Raw genomic sequence first — 20,183 nt, forward strand, 5'->3', positions numbered from 1 at the left:
CTGTTTTCTAAAGTCAAAATGAGCAAATCAGCTCACATAAAGTGCCCTTCTTGGTATATCCGTAGATGAACCAAGGATGAACATCACTGATACAGCTCATCCCACAATTAATACTTCGTTACTAATGACAACCAACAAAAACCCACAATCGATCCTTTAATTCTTTTTATCTTATGTTTAATCACCCACTGGAGGTGCCACTGATAACTCGTAAGGGAAGTTTCAGCAATGGTAAGTTGCAAGCTTCAATTTGAGAAAGCGTTCCGTTCCGTAGTTTAGTCCATCATTCCGTTCCGTTCCGTTCCGTTCCGTTCCGTTCCGTAGAATAGTCCCTACCCCGGCGTGGTGTAATTAACACGATGCTAATTAGTTTGCGCGTGACCTTCTCGTGACACGAAAGGTAGGTGGAGCCATCTCGATAGTGTAGTCATCAAATTTCATTACAACTGTTGCAAAGATAGTCATAAGACTTTTACCTCCCTGTTACCTCGTGAGTGTGCATATGGCTGTGTATTGTTTTATTGTGTCTGTAGCTATAGATACGGGGTCACGGATGTTATCGTTTTGTGGCGCAGCCCTGGTACTGAACTCTTAACTTTAGTTGGCGTGAAGGAAGATCCAATGAACTCCCAGTTTACGCCATTCGCTCCGGCTGTCTTTCAGTTATAAAGTAGCTACGTAATATTGTGCGGGTCCACTTTTCGTCACAGTTTATGGCTCCTATAGAAAGAGATCGAGCTGAGTTTGCCGGAGTGTGCAAAACTGAGCTGTTGTGGTTTGTTAGTAGATCGTTATCAACGTGTTAAGTTTGAAAACTGTTATCACAGTGGGACGTAGTGAGAGGAGGCATTCCCCAAAGCAGCGCTTTGGGTCCCTAATTGTTCTTGGTGTATGTGAATGAAATGTCAACACAAACTATGTATGGCAAGCTCCTTCAGTTTGCTGATGATACAGTTTTGATTTACTTAGGAATCACTGAAGCTGTTGCCCAGCAGAATATGTCAAGTGATGTGTCTCAACTTGCACTCTGGATTAGGGAAAGTAAAATCCAGCTAAATGTTTTGAAACAGCGTTTAAATTGCCTAAACTAAAAAAGAAATAAAGACAATGTGTCAACTAACTACATGTGTTGTAAATTAATCACCGTCCCACTAGGAATCAGACATTGGGACAAGTGAAAACCTGTGTAATGGGGAGGTATTGTCAAGGTATCACTGCTATTATCCATACAATTTGTGGGTTGTATGAGCGCAGCATTAATCGGATCAATGCAGTAATGAATAATAGCATGCACATGCAGCAAATTGATCCATCTTTTTTGTTTTTATTGTTGTCCCACTGTTGAAAAGTATTGTATGGTAACCACATATATTATACTATACAAGCATGCTACAATAATGTACTATATCCGTAATAGTATGCTTATTGAATAACACCCCGTTCACACTACCCTCTAACCCGAGTAGAGTACGGCACGGCTTGAAACAAACTGGAGTGTGAATCAATCGAGCCGTGCCGAACTGGGTCCAGCATGGCACGACAAGGAGAGGTGGGCTGGCACGGGTTGGCCCTGAGTTGACTCAGGATAGCATACAGTCTGAACGTATTCCGAGCTGGCCAAGTCAGGTTAACAATATAACTTGTTTCTGTTGGCCACACAGCAAGTATATTCTATGTTCTAAAACTGTTCTTCAAAATGGCTATGACGTACCGTAGTTCTAGTAGACTTTGTGACAATTACGCTCGAACGACGTGTTAATAATCCTGGAGAAAGGAGCATCCACTAGCTTAAACATGGTGTCTCTAACATTGTACGGCTTATTTCAGCTGGTTCTACACTTCCTTGCTACAATTCTAGTGTCTTTTTATTAAGCGCCTAAATAATCAAAAGCTCATGCGCTTCTCTTAGCTAATTATTATTCGGTGCTCACACTATCGAGCTCGTGTCAGATGCAGTAGTGTGAACAAGTGCCAACCCGAGTTCAATAACCCGAGTTGAAATCACTCTGGCTAACCCGGGATAGTGTGAACGGGGTGTAAGCTATATGAATATAGTTTATTGCTACATGAATAAGCTTATTCGGCTTTCTGTTGTCATATTCCTCGTAACTATTTATAACCATATAATATGCTGTCAAACTGCAAAGACAACTACAATGTAATATAATTTATGGGCATATGTTTGAACAATGCCTGAAAAATCATAATCATAGTCAAGAATTATCAATGCGGTTTCACTGTTAGGCAACTTGGTGAACAAACTTTTGTGTACTAAAAGAGGGACAGTTTTGACATGCGCAGTTACTAGGAGGATTATGATGAAAATATATGTGTGAGTGGGTATATTTTGTCATGTCCCGAGTAATCGTGTTATAACTGATATATTCTACATCCCAGTAGATTAATGATCAGCAATATAGCAGTTTATAGCACAACCGTACCTGTTAGTGGTCAAAATCAATAGAATCATTGATGGATTAGTCTTTAGTGATGCCACACCCATATACTTGTTATTGCTGAGTTAGTTATGTATAAAGGAGACATGAGTTTGTCGGCAATTTTTCAGTGAATAATTATTGGTTGTTAGACGCTATGTAGGAATGTGTGAAATTATGCCATACGTGGTTAGCATAGCCACAAGCCGTGGTATATCACTTACCACAGTTTGCTTTGGTATACCTATTACATACCACAGCATGGCACTTTGATTTTCACTGCATGTGTAGTATGTACTCATTGTTACGGTAATTCATAACTGGGTTTTAATTGCAGTCAATGAAATTGTTTTAAACTTTGTACTCATACCCACTAAAATTAATATTTAAATGATAACTGGAAATTCAAATATGTGAAATGACTGACTTGTGCATTATACATTATAATTTGTAGTATGGTGTGTGGGCAGATCAAAGGCTGCTTCCAGTGTTACAAATAAGTTGTAAACTGGTTTACAAATAATTATAGCATGGCTAAGTACCTCCTTTTGGCCACACAGTGGGGCCACTAATTAATACAAAGACTTCAAACGAAACCAAACACCAGACCAACACAGGAATTCACAATGCAAGGCTAATAGCTAATAATATCAAGGACTGACAAGGAAGTAAATCAGTCTGGAACGAATGAACACACAACACTGCACTCATCTGAATGAATGAGAAGCAGTACAACTGCTGGGCTGAGTCGGTATCTGTATACCACATGCTTGTTTGAGTATAAATTAAGCTAGCCAAGGCTATTATAGCGCTGTACCACTCAAGTCAACAATGAATGCCAGACACTTCAGCTACACCCGTCTAAATGATGCGAAGTGGTACAATGGCTGGAGTGTTTATATGGCATTGATGATGACACCTCGTGCTCATGCATAACAAACATGCTACCAATGAATAAACTAGCTAACAATGAATTAACTAACCATCGATATAGTAATTAGTGAGTAAAATCGTTCCTTGTACACAGCGCTCAGTGGTAGCCAATATTAGTTTGCGTTCTTTTGATTTGCACACGCCCTATACCACAAATCAGTTAGAACACACCCATTCAGTTTATAGCTGATTTGTAAACAACTCCACCCTCGGGCCTGCAGTCCTTGGGTATCATGTTTACAAATCAGATACACCTCATGTGTGTGTTACAACTATTACATACAGTATGCGACGGGATCTGGGAAAACCGGTCTTATCTCCCATGTCAGCAGACTCAATGTTTCACAAAGAAAACACAGTGCATGAATGAGCTATGTAATTTCACAATCAACATCACCTAGACTTGAGTGGTCTGCTTTTGCTGGCTGCTTTTCCCAAGCCCAGTGGCAATCCATATGTGTGGTGTGGGACCTTAATGGAGTTCTGGCCAGCCTAAGGATAGCTGTATGCTGCTATACAGCTCTGTGGTATTGAATAAACACCTGTGCTATGAATTCCCGTTCATTTAAGCCAGTTTTGATACCTGAATGGCCCATAACTTGGCCTAATTCATCCCTACGTCTTCCATTTCAATTTTTAATCAGCTTCCTGACCTTCCTAGCCCTGCCTCCCTTCCTTTTGGAGCTCACCTGATAGAGCCAACTTCAGTTTAAAAACTATCTAAAATGGCAGGAAACTTAGTTGCTGGCTATTTGCACAGTAGATTCTCTGGAAGATTTGGTATAAAACATGTGAAAATTTGGTACATATAGCTTCAACCATTGGCAAACTACAACACACTAAATACTTAAAGCCAGCATTTCTCCGTACTTATAAATAGGCAATAAGACCATTTTCACATAATTATTTGCATGCATGGTACAATTAATAGTACCTTTATGGAATTAAATTAATCAATTACAGCATTAGCAAGAAAGCAATTACAGGCGACTGGACATAGAATTTTTTTTAAAAATCACCGAAATTTGTAATTTTGCCTACCCCTGCCTGCCTGCCTGCCTGCCTGCCTGCCCGCCCGCCTGCCTGCCTGCCTGACCACGGTTGCAGGACCGGAGGCCAAATGAAGGAGTGCACAGCCACCACAGTGATTGGTGACCATTAACACAGGTTCCACTGTTTTGTTTTTTTAATTGGTAATGTAAGCTACTCTTCTTTAGGTATGGTATTGAATGTTAAGTGTGTGCCTGTAGAGATTTGTGCTGTGTTGACAGTTGTTGACATCTCTGTGCACATACTGGGGTAGTACACATGTTATTTCCAGGGTCTTTTTAGTTGGCACCACTTGCTTTGTACTGTTTACTACAGTGTAGCACTGGTACCTGCCCTGCATGTAGCCCTAGTTACAGAATTTCAGTGTACCAAAATTATACTTGGCATTCCAGAGTCTGAGATTGATTGATTGATATTTTGTTTAAACTCATGACATTGAGCATAGCCGTTCTTCCACATCAGAGTACACTGAGACACATACAAATACACAAGTACAAACCTGAAAAACATACAAGACATAACAAATACAAAGCAACACAATTAAATAATACACAAATTAACTATTATCAGTCATATAGTGAGTCTTCGTTAAAATAACAAAAATTCTCCATGCTTGTGGGGCATTTCAAATGGTAACTTCTCTCTACAAAGCGATTTGTGTGATTTGTTTCCAGCTGATCTCTCTTCATGGTGACTTGCTTATATCTGAGTAAACCGGTTTTATCGCCTATACCAAGTCAGCAGATTCGATTTTTCACCCAGGACACAAAGCTACATGAATAAACTATCTAATTCCACAATCAAAATCAGCTAGACTTGAGTGGTCTGGTTTTGCTGGCTGCTTTTCCCAAGTCTAGTGGCGATCCGTACATGCGGTGTGGGACCTTAATGGAGCTCTGGTAAGCCTGGAGATGACTGTATGTGGCTGTACAGCTCTGTGGTGTTCTGCTGTCAATTTCCTATCATTTTAGCCAATTTTGAGACCTGCATATCCCAAAACTTGGCCTAATTCATCCCTACGCCTATTTTTTTAATTTTTGAACACCATCTTTCCCGCCTTCTAGGCCCCCCACCTCCCACCCATTTTGCAGCTCGCCTGATACAGTTAACCTCTGTTTAAAAACTATCTAAAATGGCGGGAAACTTAGTTGTTGGCTACTTGCACAGTGGATGCTCTGGAAGGTAAGGAATTGGTATAAAACATATGAAAAATTGGTACACATAGCTTCAACCATTGGCGAGCTACAACACACTAAATACTTAAAACCTGCATTTCTCGATACTTTTAAATAGGTGATAAGACCAGTTTTCCCAGACTGGGTCACATATATAGCTGTCTGTACATAGTGACTTGTTTCTAGTTGATCTCTCTACAGGGCAGCTTGTCTCTACTAAACTTTCTATACGCTGACTTGAAACGTAGCTGAAGTCTCTGCATGGTGACTTATTTCTAGTTCATCTCTCTACAGAGTGATTCGTTTCTAGCTGATCTCTTTATAGGGTGATTTGTTTCTAGCTGATCTCTCTATACAGTGATTTGTTTCTCTCTACAAGGTGATTTGTTTCCAGCTGATCTCTCTACTTAGAGATTTGCTTCTAACTGATTTCTCTACTGACAGTCTGTGTGACTTGTTTCTAGCTGACTTTTCTACAGGGTGATTTGTTCCAGCTGATCTCTGTTTGTTTATTACTGAACATTTTCACAGGCTGACTTGTTTGTTTTTCTAGCTCTGCAAGGTGATTTGTTTTCAGCTGGTGTCTCTACAGGATGCCTTGTTTCTAGCTGATTTCTCCACAAGTTGATTTGTTTCCAGCTGGTCTCTCTACAGGAAGATTATGTAGCTGATCTTTATACAGGATAACTTGTTTCTAGCTAGTCTCTCTACAAGGTAACTTGTTTCCAGCTGAACTCTCAACAGGGTGACTTGAAATATAGTTTAACTCTCTTTAGGGTCACTGGTTTCTAGCTGAATGCTCTACAGGGTGATTTGAAATGTTGTTTAACACTTTACAGGGTGACTTGCTGACTTGTTTCTAGCTGATCTCTTTACAGGCTGATCTTTTATTAGTTAAGCTCCTCCATACAGAGTGGCTTATAATAATGCTTTTAAGAGAGTATTTACTTCTTAGCTGACTGCTCTGTTAGAGTATCTCGATCGCACACTACTGTACTTGAGTGTCGTAGTGTAACTCATTGGTTTTTATCTGATTCCTTGTAAACTACTGAAGGATCTTAATTATTCTAACTCTTTACCTATTTTCAGTTGATTCCATTAGCTATATGCCTTGTAGGCATGGTAAGTAATACTAAAAACTTGATCGTGCCATTTTTACAGATAGTTGGAATTTTTGTTATACCTCCATGACTGTTAGTGCGATTTCTTTAAAACCAAAAGAGGTTTGCACTATGTTAATTACTCCATGTACAGACCAATTTTCAAGTTATTCTTTCCAGCAGTTTACCCTGGAGACGTGACAACAAATCATCTTTGAAATTTTGAAAAATCATTCCTAACTCCCTTGTGCTTTGTCTGGTGTGTACCAAAATTTGACTGTACATGTGCAGTATTACGCTCTTACTACCTTCCAAATTTTAAGTAAATCAATCAAAGCACGCACATGTTATTATGATTTTTCTAAAGTGTACGAAACGAAGAAGAAAAAGTTTATTAATAAGAAGAAAAATACGGAGAAATGTTGAAGGCACATATCTCAGTAATGGATGGGCAGATTCACCTCAAATTTGGAATGGAAAATGCCCTACCACGAGGAAGTTGCCACAGCAAAAATGATTAATTTCTGCTCAGCCATTATCGAACTGCATATGAATGCGTGAAAACAGCATTTTCCTGGTTACTGTAAAATACACACTTGTCTGTTGCACATCCACACTGGCTGTACTTGGCCGCAGATAGTGTATCTTGATACCTCACCTTAATCTACATATCTACCTATGATTCTATTAACTAATTTGCCTGGTAGGCGTGGCAATTTATACTTTTTTATTAACAAAGCTCAATCATACGCTTTTTACACATAGTTAGTGTTTTTGTTATAACCCCATGACTATTTGTGAAATTTCTTTCAAACCACAAAAGTTTTACACTTCGTTGTTTATTCCATGTGCAGATCGATTTTCAAATCATTCCTTGAAGCAGTTTATCCTGTAGCCATGACAAAATCGCTATCGCATTTTTTTTTTAAATTGTGTATGACTTGCTTGTTCTTTATCCAATGTAGCTATATGAAATTTGGATTGTAAATGAGTTGTATTACATTCTTACTGCCCTCCAAATTTAAAGAAAATATGACTGAAGCATGAGCAAGTAATAGCAATTTTTGAAAGTGGAGCAAAAATAAAATAATTATGAAGAAAAATACGAAGAAAACTCAGATGAACTTTGAAGTTGCATATCTCAGTGATGGTTTGTAGGGTTTAGCTCAAAATTGAAACGAGAGATGTCCTACCTTGAAGTCAGGCATTATCAAGCTATGGATGCATCGAAATGGTGTTTTCTTGGTTCTTATAAAATACATACTTGACTGTAGTGCTCCTGCACTGGCTGTACTTGGCCACATGACACACTATCGTGTGTCTTAATCATGTATGTATATAATGTCAACAAGGGTTGTGTGTGTATTGTAGGTCATTTTCATTGATTATGATAAAGTCACTTTCTTTATTTTTCATCCTGCAGTTATGTCTAAAACTTTCAAGTAAGCAGTTATACACTGTTATGTGTATTTTTTGTCATAAAGAATGATATGATTTACCATTAAATATTCATTAGCATATCCTTAATGGAGTGGCTATTTACACAGTACTGCTGTATATATATTTTTTGTTAGTCATATTATGGCAATCATTCATAACTCTTGAATCAAACACATTAGTTGTGTGAAAGTAAGTGAGTTTGAGGCAAGTTAGGATTGGCTCAGCTTCACTGGAACTCTTCCTTCACTCATTCCAACCATAGCTTGACTTGAATTCACCAAAAATTACTTTCATATAGACAGTGAAAGAGTCATTATGCTTAATAGGCAACTGTAAAGTTAGCATTAGGTTTAGGTTCAGCTTTGGTTTCCACTTCTTCACCCTGTACAGTTTACGTACAGTAGCTAGCTAAAATACATACATAGGTTTTAATTGGTTCACTTTTATGAGCTACAAATTAAGGTAGGTGGAGTGGTAGAGCTCTAGCCTGGAAGTCCCAAGTTTTTTCCTCCAAAGTGTTACACTTTTTTCAATCTGACATCATGATGCCATACAAACAGCAACTTAAACATGATTGTTAATGTGTTTTATCTGCCAATATTATGCACATGTGTGTGTTTGCAGAGCCATCTTTAACCACAGGTAAACAACATGCACAAAATCTGTCATCTTCAATAGACTTGTCATTACCCCCATCCAAGAACACCATTTTCTGGCTGATTATATGCAACAGTGGTTGGGTGACAGGATAGAAAAATATGCATGTTATCAATACGTTATTAGGATTGTACATGTATGAATGACTTCCTGCTACACAGGCTTGTAGTAGCCTTCTTTGCAGGTCCCTAGTGGGACAGTGGCTAATAGTGATAATAAAAATATAGTGGGCGTTTGCTCAGTTGGTCACATATATTATTATACATACAGAGATTAGGAGTTTTACGTAGATTTGAGCTGGGATCTTGAAGTTATGAAGTAGATATTATGTAGGTGCCAGTTTACAACCTAGAATGGCTTATTGAAAGTCACTTCATTTATTTTACTTTATTATCAAACCCACTGTCTGTATAGAGGTAATGTGATTTCAAGACAAGCTAGAGTTAGATGTTGTGAAGCACCTGTCTCAGTCAGCAATGCCAGGCCTACCCTAGCTCACTTACCATGAACTTACTTCCATGAAATGCATCATTATTAGCATTAATGGTTAGGGTGGGGTTAAGTTTCTTCTTCGCCTTGCTACTTTAATGTAGACAGTAGAAGTACGTATAATGTGTATCATAGTCAAGTTAAGCTTGAAGGCATCGGTCAGTTAAATTAATCACTGAGATGTTTGCATAAAACAAGACATTTAATTTTCAGCCTGAAGAAAGTATGAGTGATATTATTTATAACAGCCTGGCAGACTCCTGTAAACATTCGAGCATTAATCGGATGGCTGCAGGATCAAGGCTGCCTAAGTTATTCCTCCTATCTGCAACTTTTCAAACACACTGAATATAATATCTTTAAACAGGTTGTAGAACCAAGTGTCCTACAGACCTTCAGCACTTGTGCTATAAAGTTTCAATAAAAACAAAATCAAATTAAAATAAACCTTTGTGTATTAAATCTTGAAGCCTTATATATTTTGTGATTCATGTAGGAAATGAAAGTTGCTTAGACAGTGTTATGGTTCAACAGATAGGAACTCGAAGATTTCCAGAACAAAGTCAAGTAATTGTTCCACGTGCTAATTTTACATGTAGTGGTAGAATAACTGCTATAATTGCTAGCATGTTGAGAAATGAGAATCGTGATAATGATCCTTATTTTGAATTGTGGCATCCACTCACACCCGGTATTGGCATATTTGATAAAGTGGGTGAAGTTCAGTTAGCAGAACGTAATGTAGTTGAAGCTGCTGATGTAAACAATAATACTTACTATTTTGTTAACATATCTCTTAATGATGATGACAGAATTGAGTTTGAAGCTGGAGATGTTATAGGATATTATCATCCACCTGACACACGTTATCAAATTTGGAGCATTGAAACTGACGGATATACGGCTTTTGTTCATCAGTTGTCCAATGCATCAAATACAATCAGCTTGGTTACTATGTCTGTGATCAATCGACAGCCACTGATAACGTTTATTACTGGTATGAATACTTTGTTCATTACAATGCATGTATTATGTACAAAAATGTTGTAGACATCCGATGCGATATCCTATCAACACCATTCAATGGAGGAATGTCATGTAGTTCTGGTAGAGTAGGAGTGGGTTATGAGGGAGACACTTGTAGTTTCACATGTAACACTGGTTATGAGCTAACTGGTAGTGATAATAGGACCTGTCAGAATGATGGAAGTTGGAGTGGTAATAACACTGTTTGTAAACAAGGTAAACATTTAGATAATACAAGAGTATATAATTGTTCTATGCATGGTATCTAGTGATCACAAGGCTTATTATAAATCCTTAAATAGATATTGTGTGTTTCCTTAGGATGTCTAACAAGTGTCAATGTTTATCAAGGAGGAGATGATCAGTTAAGAGTTGATAGACAAGTGATCATTCCATATGTTAACTGTAGTAACAGTGATGGAATAATAACACATATTACTGCTAGTCTATCACTAAATAATAATGGTAGTGAGTATCCTAGCTTTCAAGTGTGGCGTCCCATGTCAGGTGATCCCAGTGTTTATGAAAGAATTGGTGATGAAATTGTATTAGAAGATAGTGAAGTAAGAGCAATGGATGGGTACTGGTTAGCAGAGATAGTTGTTAGTGATAATGAGAGGATAGAGTTTAATTCAGGAGATGTTATTGGATGTTATCATCCATCTAATGTACGTTATCAAGTTAATACTATTAGTGGTAATGGATCAAGTGCTTATGATTGTGATGGAGGGAATATGATTACTGTTAATACTAGCAGTGGAGATTGTATTTCAAATCTCCAACAACTTTTAGTTCAACTTCTATTTGGTAAGCTGTACATGTACTTTAATAAATTGTGATTTTCCTAATAATATTTGTAGACATTCAATGCGATATCCTATCAACACCATTCAATGGAGGAATATCATGTAGTTCTGGTAGAGTAGGAGTGGGTTATGAGGAAGACACTTGCAGTTTCACATGTGACACTGGTTATGAGCTAACTGGTAGTGACAATAGGACCTGTCAGAGTAATGGGAGTTGGAGTGGTAGTGACACTGTGTGTATAAAAGGTAAACTAATCAATTACCATTGGCCTAATGTGTTTCGCGGACTGAACTCGCGAACTGGACTGACGCACTGAAGTGGAAACAGCTTTTAAACAATAATCCAGACATTATCCATCTCTTGCAACACTGGAGACACCACTATCCAGCTACAGTTGCTGATACACCCTTCCTTACAAGTCAACAAACTAATGCATACGCTAATTAATCAGAATACACTTACAATACACAAGTACTAGCAGTGATAAAGCATGATAGAGCTAGGCTATTGTTGTAGCGTAGATGTTTTTCTTTATTGCTTTAGCACTAATGCTAAGGTTGTAGAGATGAGCCAGTAATAATTCGTAGCAGGATAGCTATAGGTGGCACCACCTAGCGAGATTATGGGACTATGCAAATAAACTGGCTCATCACTACAGCTCTAACACTAGTGCTAAGTACTGAAGCAACAAAAAGCATCTAAGCTACAACAATAACCTCTGTCACATTTTATCATTGCTAGTACTCGTATATCATAATTGTATTCTAATTAATTAGTGCATGTGCTAGTTTGTTGACTTGTAAGTAGGAACAGTATCAACAGTTGTAGCTGGATAGTGGTATCTCCAGTGTTTAGGCCTGCGCCAATTATTCCAGCATGATTTGGGGCATAATAGGTAGCCAAAAGCATTGAGACTAGCATAATAGGCAAAATTTTGTACATTGGTTATCAGAGAAGCTGAAACTCTGCCGATAGTGTGTGGACATGGTAAAAATCAGATTTACAGCTACGTTGTGAAGAAAATATTAGTTAAAATCGATATACTCTAATAGAACAGTCACTGCATATCGAAATGTCCTAATAGAACATTCACAGATGCATTGGATACTCTAATAGAGCAGTCAAGACAAGATTTTATATAAGCATATTTGGAGCATAATGGGACACAACTGGACATAATTTGAGCATATTAGGGGAAATTTTGGAGCATTGCTCAAAAGCATAATAGGCAATTTAAAAAGCATAATAGGCTCAGGCCTACCAGTGTTGCAAGAGATTGATAATGTCTGGATTATTCTTTAAAAACTGTTTTCAACTCAGTGCATGAGTCCAGACTGCAAGTCCAGCCCGTGAGTTCAGTCTGTGAAATACATTATGCCATTATCATTTACTCTATCATTTATTTCATGTTTATATACATGCACAATTTGCTGACCTGCTCACACAGTTACCCATAGTATGTATGTAGTATCATTCCTCTTACACATACATAGTTTAGTATTGGTTGTTGTTCTTTTTAAATGTACGAACAAGGAAAAGAGTATAAAACACTAACAGTAATAGCTAACAGCCCAGATATGTGCATGTGTTTGAGACTAGGAATATATTTTGCTAATAATGTGTCCATTTTGTAAGCTACTGGGCTTACATATAAACAATCAAGAATCCCATTTAATCGAATATGGCTTTGTGTAAAAAATATAATACAGTACTTGCTACTTACATTAGTGGTTTAACAAATGATGTCTGATACGTACATGCACACATTATTTTTGCGAACAGGTTCCTCAATTATTTCTTACTGTATGTATTTACAGTACAAATATTACTAAGTACTAGATTTTATTTGAAAATGTAATTTAATTTTAAATGATGCTTAATAGTTAACTGAATTTTATATACAGGTAGAATTAGTTGCTTTGACCATGTCATGGTTCAACAAAGAGGACCTCGCAGACTACAACGACAACTTCAAGTGATAGTCCCGCGTGCTAATTTTACATGTAGTGGCAGAATAACTGGTATAACTGCCAGTATGTTATTCCGTAGTGGTGTAACTGCTCCTTCTGTTGAAATATGGCATCCACCAACACCTGGTGTTGGTATATTTGATAAAATTGGTGAAGTTTGGTTAATAGAAAGTGAGGTAGTTCAAGTTGGTCATGACTTATCGACAGCCTACTGGCTAGTAGATGTATCTCTTAGTGATGATGACAGAATTGAGTTTGAAGCTGGAGATGTTATAGGATATTATCATCCATCTGACACACGTTACCAAATTTGGAGCATTGAAACTGACGGATATACAAATTATGGTAATGATTTCACCACTGCATCAAGTGAAATCAATTTAGTCACCCAAACTTTTACTACAAATGACCTACAACCACTGATACAGTTTACAATTGGTATGAACCATGATAATTGTGCTTTGTATGTAACTAAATTGATACCTGTGTGTTTGTAGACATCCGATGTGATATCCTATCAACACCATCCAATGGAGGAATGTCATGTAGTTCTGGTAGAGTAGGAGTGGGTTATGAGGGAGACACTTGTAGTTTCACATGTAACACTGGCTATGAGCTAACTGGTAGTGACAATAGGACCTGTCAGAGTAATGGAAGTTGGAGTGGTAGTGAAGCCTTATGTAAACAAGGTACTGATGTATAGATGGGTTAACAAGAAGGCGTGGCACTATAGTACATCATTTTACCGTAATGCTATCCAGATTTGTACAGGGCAAAAGATCAGCATTTTTAGAAGTATTTCTGCTCACCCCATTATTCTTTTTCAGCAAGGCCTGAGTATTGATAGAGTACAACTACAAAGTTTTCATTTCAGGTAGTGATTAATTGATACAGTAATACAGTGACTTTTCTGTACAGGTGATTTATGAATGTGAAATTTAAATCACCTCCCAAAACTTACATTTAGTGTCTGAAAAGTAACTGATTATTCAATGCCCAAGTTTATTAATGGTTTTAATCCTCAAACTACCCACTTTCATCATTGTTTGATATGTTAGTTGCAACTGACAATGCCTTTCTTTTGCCGTGCAAAAATGGTTGGTAATTTGTAAATGGGTGCATGTTAATGACCACACTCTACATTAAACACATGGGTACAGTCAAGAGTTCATAACACACTCTTGGTACAGTGAATGTATGTATGTGCATTGTAATATGCTTGAATATTTCTATGATATAAAAGCTGACCGTCCTGGAATGTCATTATTGCCTTCTCTGCACGTGTTTGATACTGTGAAGAGCCTCCACCAGGGATTGTAGGGCACACATTCATTTATTCACAAAATAGGATGACTAGCTAACCAGCTAAATGAAAAATTATAGAAAGCATATCAACTATTTAAATTTCAAGTGTTAATGTTCCTGCTGAATTTGTTGCTCCATAACTTTAGGGCTCATTAGTAGAAGGAGTGTACAGGCAGTCTATTATTGAGAAGGGTCTTGTATAGTGGTAGTGATCCCCTCAAGTTGTGGGTTAGTTTGTTGTTGGGTGTCTCAATCAGATAGATGACAACTTTATAGAAAGTAGTTACTACGTACATTGTTGCAGTAACAAAATGTTTAAAATAATAATATTCACTTCAGTGTCTAAGTGATTTTAACCAGGTGTACCAAGTAAAAGGTGGCAGAAGCTGATAGGTATCTGAAGTAGAACATTATCAGCTTATTCTGTGTACCTTTTTCTGTGATCCTTGCTAGGGCAATATCTTATGCTTGTTTTCCGTAGGTTGTCTAGCAAATGTCAATGTTTATCAAGGAGGAGATAACCAGTTAAGCGTTGATAGACAAGTGATCATTCCATATGTTAACTGTAGTAACAGTGATGGAATAATAACACATATTACTGCTAGTCTATCACTAAATAATAATGGTAGTGAGTATCCTAGCTTTCAAGTGTGGCGTCCCATGTCAGGTGATCCCAGTGTTTATGAAAGAATTGGTGATGAAATTGTATTAGAAGATAGTGAAGTAAGAGCAATGGATGGGTACTGGTTAGCAGAGATAGTTGTTAGTGATAATGAGAGGATAGAGTTTAAGTCAGGAGATGTTATTGGATGTTATCATCCATCTAATGTACGTTATCAAGTTAATACTATTATTGGTAATGAATCAAGTGTTCATGATTGTGATGGAGGGAATATGACAACTGGTATTGTTAGCAGTAATAATTGTGAAATAAATTCTTCGCAGCCATTGATTCAAATTTTATTTAGTAAGTTATGGATGTACTAGATTTAACATCTTTGATGTACATAATGTGATCAAAGTTTTGTTAAGTACTAAAATATTGTTGACATTTTTGTTTTGTGTGTGACAAAACCAACTTTCATGCATGAAATAATATAATATTATCGTCATTAGTTTTAGAGTACATACAGTAATCATGTTCTCAGAGGCTTATGCTACGAAGATATGATTTATATGCATGCCAAAAACAGGACATACAGGTACTGTATTTTGGCAATCGCACCCAACAATGATAGTGCATGAATACTCGGTATGAACTGATTTATTATGTGGCAGACTTGGGGCGGTGGGTGATTGTGGGTGAGTGGGCTACTTACAGGGGTAAAATATGAAGTAAGAATACCAGAGATGTTCTTAGGGTTTCCTTTGTTGTATAAATTACGTACTTGTGCTCACAATCCTTGTCAAGTTATACTGACTTGAATTATTTTTAAATGTTTATCTCTGAACTTCAATTTCTAATGTACAATTTGGATCATTTTCCGAAACCCAGTCACATATCTGACTATCTGGGAAAACCGGTCTTATCGCTCATGTCAACAGATTCGTTTTTTCACCAAGAACACAATACTACTTGAGTAAAGTATCAAAGTTCATAATCAGCATCAGCTAGACTTGAGTGGTCTGCTTTTGCTGGCTGCTTTTGCCAAGCACAGTGGCAATCCGTACATATGGTGTGGGGCCTTAATGGAGCTATGGCCACATTGGGAATGGCTATTAGTGGTTGTACAGCTCCATGATATTGACTAATGAACTGTGCTGTGATTTTCCTTTCGTTTAAGCTAGTTTTAAGACCTAAATGGCCATAACTTGGCCTGATTCATCCCTACATGTTCCTTTTCAACTTTTGAACAGCCTCTTACCCTTCTTCCCGGCCCCCGCCTTCCACCACATTTGAAGCTCACCTGACACAGCCAACCTTGGTTCAAAAACTATCTAAAATGGCAGGAACTTAGCTGCTGGTTACTTGTATAGTGGTTGCTCTGGAAGGCAAGGAATTGGTGTAAAACGTGTGAAAATTTGGTACACATAGCTTCAACCATTGGCGAGCTACAACACACTAAATACTTAAAATTGGCTTTTCTCGATACTTTGTAATAGGCGAAAAGCCCAGTTTTCCCAGACTGGGTTACATATACAGTTGTTATTATAAAAATCCTATAATACAGTAAGAATTAAGCATAGAAGTGGAAACTGCTTTTTTTTTTTTTTTTTTTTGAACTCCCATACCAAAACCCATCTTGAAAATATTTTCAATTTCAAAACAGGCCTCAGAAATAAATTTGCAAGATGTTTGTAAATGAAGCCAAAAAAGCTAATAAAACCCTGGATAAGAACTACAGTCATAATTTATATACGTAAGTGATGTAATATTATTCGGGCTATTGTTTATATATATTTTCTGTCCAAAACCATTATTATACATGTACATTATTATATCCTGTGATCTGCATTTGTATTATTGTATGCCTACACAGTAATTCAATGTGATATCCTATCAACACCATCCAATGGAGAAATGTCATGTAGTTCTGGTAGAGTAGGAGTGGGTTATGAGGGAGACACTTGTAGTTTCACATGTAACACTGGTTATGAGCTAACTGGTAGTGACACCAGGACCTGTCAAAGTAATGGAAGTTGGAGTGGTAATGATGCAATCTGTATGAAAGGTATGCTGTGTATGTGTGTGATTTAATTTAACAGTAGTAATAGCAATTATGTAGTTCTTTCACATACGCAGGTCTTTGAATTTTAAATGCATATGATGCAGTAACTATTATGGAAAAATTTAGACACAAAAACAGCCAAGCTGTGAAAAAATGATGTGGCTTTTATAAGTATGGGTAGCAAAAGTTGTGAAATCAAAGGTGGTGGCCAAGAAATCGTTGCAACCATGTTAATGAAAAAAAATTGATATTGTATAGCTACAGCCATTATTAAGATTTATTTTGATTACCTATTTCTTGGCCACCACTTTGATTTCACAACTTTTTCACCCAAACCTACAGTATAAAGGCCGCACCATTTTTCACAGCTTAGCTGTTTTTGTGTGGATTTCACTTCTTTTTGTACCTTATAAGACCACAAAACCAGCCTATGGCTGACTTTGGGGTTTGATTCTACTCGCATTTCTTCTTACTGTATCTATAAAGACACAATGATGAATACTGAAGACAGACTTGTAAATGTACAGGTATTGTACAGCATTGTATGTTTTATCATACAGTACAGTAGTACTGATTATTAGGGATCATGGAGGCTTGGGTTTTTCTGGCCAGAATTATCACCCAAAAACCAGACTTACAATAACATCCTGGTGCCGTGACAGTATTGATTAGGTATAACTAAGCCCAAAAGTGCCTTAGATAGCTACAAGATTTAGGAAAAATTTATTCAATGGAATTTTCTACTGACTGACAACAAACATAACTCAATAACGGCTAAGGCTACAGGCTTGATTTTTTCACTGTTCGACACCACCTGAGATGTGCCTTTTGGCATACTGCAGTATGTATAATACATGTATCATGTACTTACCTTTGTCCTCCTTTGTATCCCACTTCTTTTTGCCGACAGACCAAGGTGTTGATTTGCAGTAGCTTGCTCGATAGCTTACAGGAATCATCCGTGTTTTCCGTGGTGACTGCATTGATTGCAGAGGCGCTTCTAATACAGTTCTTCATTTGTAACACTGTGTAATGGACTGAAAATTGGTGAAAGCGCAGCGTAATGGCCACTTCACTTTCAAGTCAGTAACTGACAGTTGGGGCGTGCGAATCACCCATATTTTTCGTCGTGACTGGATTGATTGCAGAGGCACTTCTCCTACTGTTCTTCATTTGTAGCACTCTGTAATGGACTGAACATAGCTGAAAGTGAAGCTTAATGGCCACTTCACTTTCGAGTCAGTAGTTGATAGCTGGGGCATGTGTTCAGACGAAACGACTGATTCTGGCACCGTCCTTTCTTTTGATGCAGTATGCACGGGTTTACCAGTCATAACAATGTTACAAAAAGTAACCAAACAATTAAGAATTTTTTTAAGTTTGATTATGGATTATAGAAAAAACAAGTTAGGAAATAAGGGAGGTCACCTACACCTACAGATATACTAGTGAACATTTAATCTCTAATTCAGTCATGGGTACAGGCTGAAGTAGGGAGTAAATGATAACTAGTATATCTACAGACCTCCCTTGTTTCCCAGTTTTTTTTTCTATGATGAGCTTAAAATTCCTAATTTTTCCTTATACTTGTTCAATATTATTGTAATACTCTAATAGACTGGAGGACTTCTAATAGAACACACATACAGTGGAACATCTCTCAACAAACTCCCCGAATTAAGGACACCTTTATAAAAAACTCCGTAATAAGGACAAAATTTTGGTACCAACAGGACTGGATAATACTTTTTTAAACTAACAAGTGCCCACAAGCCAGCCAAAGGCCAGCTGTGGGCATTCGCCTGGTTTATAAATGGTTAAACGTGCCTGGTTAAACAATTTCAGTAAACCAGGCATGCGCTCAGTTAACTGAAATTGTTTTCGTAAAAACATGTGTGCATGTGTGTACCTACCTACCTACCTACCTATGTTTGTTTGTTCGTACACACCCACATGAGCGAAACTTTAAATATGGTAAAAAGCAGCCAGGATGTAAGAATAGAAAGTTAAATTAAGCCTGTATTAAACTTCCACACACATAAACCTTGCTCTGAGCCAGACTGCGGAGGTTGTTTACAGCAGTCTGAAATATGGGTATGGCAACTCTTCATGAACAGTCTTCCCTTTTGGTTTTATAGACGTGTAACAACGTTAAAGGCCTCTTAGGCTACCAGTAGTGTATACTTCAAGTTGAAAGGGGGTGTTACCTATACTTATGCGAAGGAAAATTAAAGGCAGCTTCGACACTTCTCTAAACAATTCATGTGAGAAAACACGATAGACACACTATAAAACAGTTGAGAAGATACCTCTGTGCGTAATTTGAGGTTTATAGTGGTTTGTTATAGTTACGCTTCCTTAGCAGTGCATAGTAGCATAATTACCAAAGTGCAAAATAATTCGTGAATTACAAAATACACTAAAGTACAGTGTTTACAAAGTTAATTATCTAGCTAAATTAATACATGTAGCATGAATATCAACTATATTACATACTTGGTTGATTAATTGCCTATTTAGCGATAGTATTAACTGCATGGGCGCCTGGTTTTTAGAAGTATCATAACATCAACTTGTTTACCTCTGAAAGGGAAAGACCTCTATATTATTACAGCAAAAAGCGGCCAAAAATTCTTATTGTCCGTTATAGATAGGTTCCACTGTAGAATGTTCTAGAACAACTACGAAGATTAATTTATAAAGTAGAAACAGGGTGAGATAAACAGCCAAGGTAGCATTGTTTCAGCAGTTAAGGATGTGGATGTTAGGTATGGAGGTCCCTGGTTCGAACTGTGACAATTTTTTGACATTTTTGTGAACCTTTTTTAATCCCGTGGTGACTGCTCTATTAGCGTATCTCGATCCTATGTTTTTACACTTGTTTAGTTTTTGCTTTATAACTTATTAGCTATAACTTTATTGCTTATCAGATCATCAAAAGGCACTTCTATGATGACCAGCTTATGTACACACCAATTTTCAAGTTATTTCAATGCTCAATTTACCCTGTAGCTGTGGCAGAGCCTTGATCTTTTTTTTACATGAATAAACATTCTAAACTACATAAATATTCATCAGATTTGTAGCAAACTTAGAACGTTAGTTCTCCTTTTTACACTATTCATTT

The 20,183-nt window shown here is 37.3% G+C and overlaps 1 protein-coding gene across 1 annotated transcript in view; it reads left to right on the forward strand.

Moving 5' to 3' along the window:
• Positions 1–394: 394 nt before the first annotated feature.
• LOC136254691 (uncharacterized) overlaps positions 395–20,183 on the forward strand; it is a 38,497-nt gene continuing 18,708 nt past the window's right edge. The window contains exons 1-10 of the mRNA XM_066047416.1: positions 395–490; positions 8,065–8,135; positions 9,776–10,276; positions 10,330–10,521; positions 10,627–11,112; positions 11,166–11,357; positions 13,017–13,520; positions 13,580–13,771; positions 14,869–15,354; positions 16,868–17,059. Of these exons, the coding sequence (XP_065903488.1) occupies positions 8,081–8,135; positions 9,776–10,276; positions 10,330–10,521; positions 10,627–11,112; positions 11,166–11,357; positions 13,017–13,520; positions 13,580–13,771; positions 14,869–15,354; positions 16,868–17,059 (2,800 nt within the window). The 5' untranslated portion in view covers positions 395–490; positions 8,065–8,080. The remainder of the gene's footprint in view (positions 491–8,064; positions 8,136–9,775; positions 10,277–10,329; positions 10,522–10,626; positions 11,113–11,165; positions 11,358–13,016; positions 13,521–13,579; positions 13,772–14,868; positions 15,355–16,867; positions 17,060–20,183) is intronic.

This window comes from Dysidea avara, chromosome 4 (assembly GCF_963678975.1).
Source record: "Dysidea avara chromosome 4, odDysAvar1.4, whole genome shotgun sequence".
Taxonomy (NCBI): Eukaryota; Metazoa; Porifera; class Demospongiae; order Dictyoceratida; family Dysideidae; genus Dysidea; species Dysidea avara.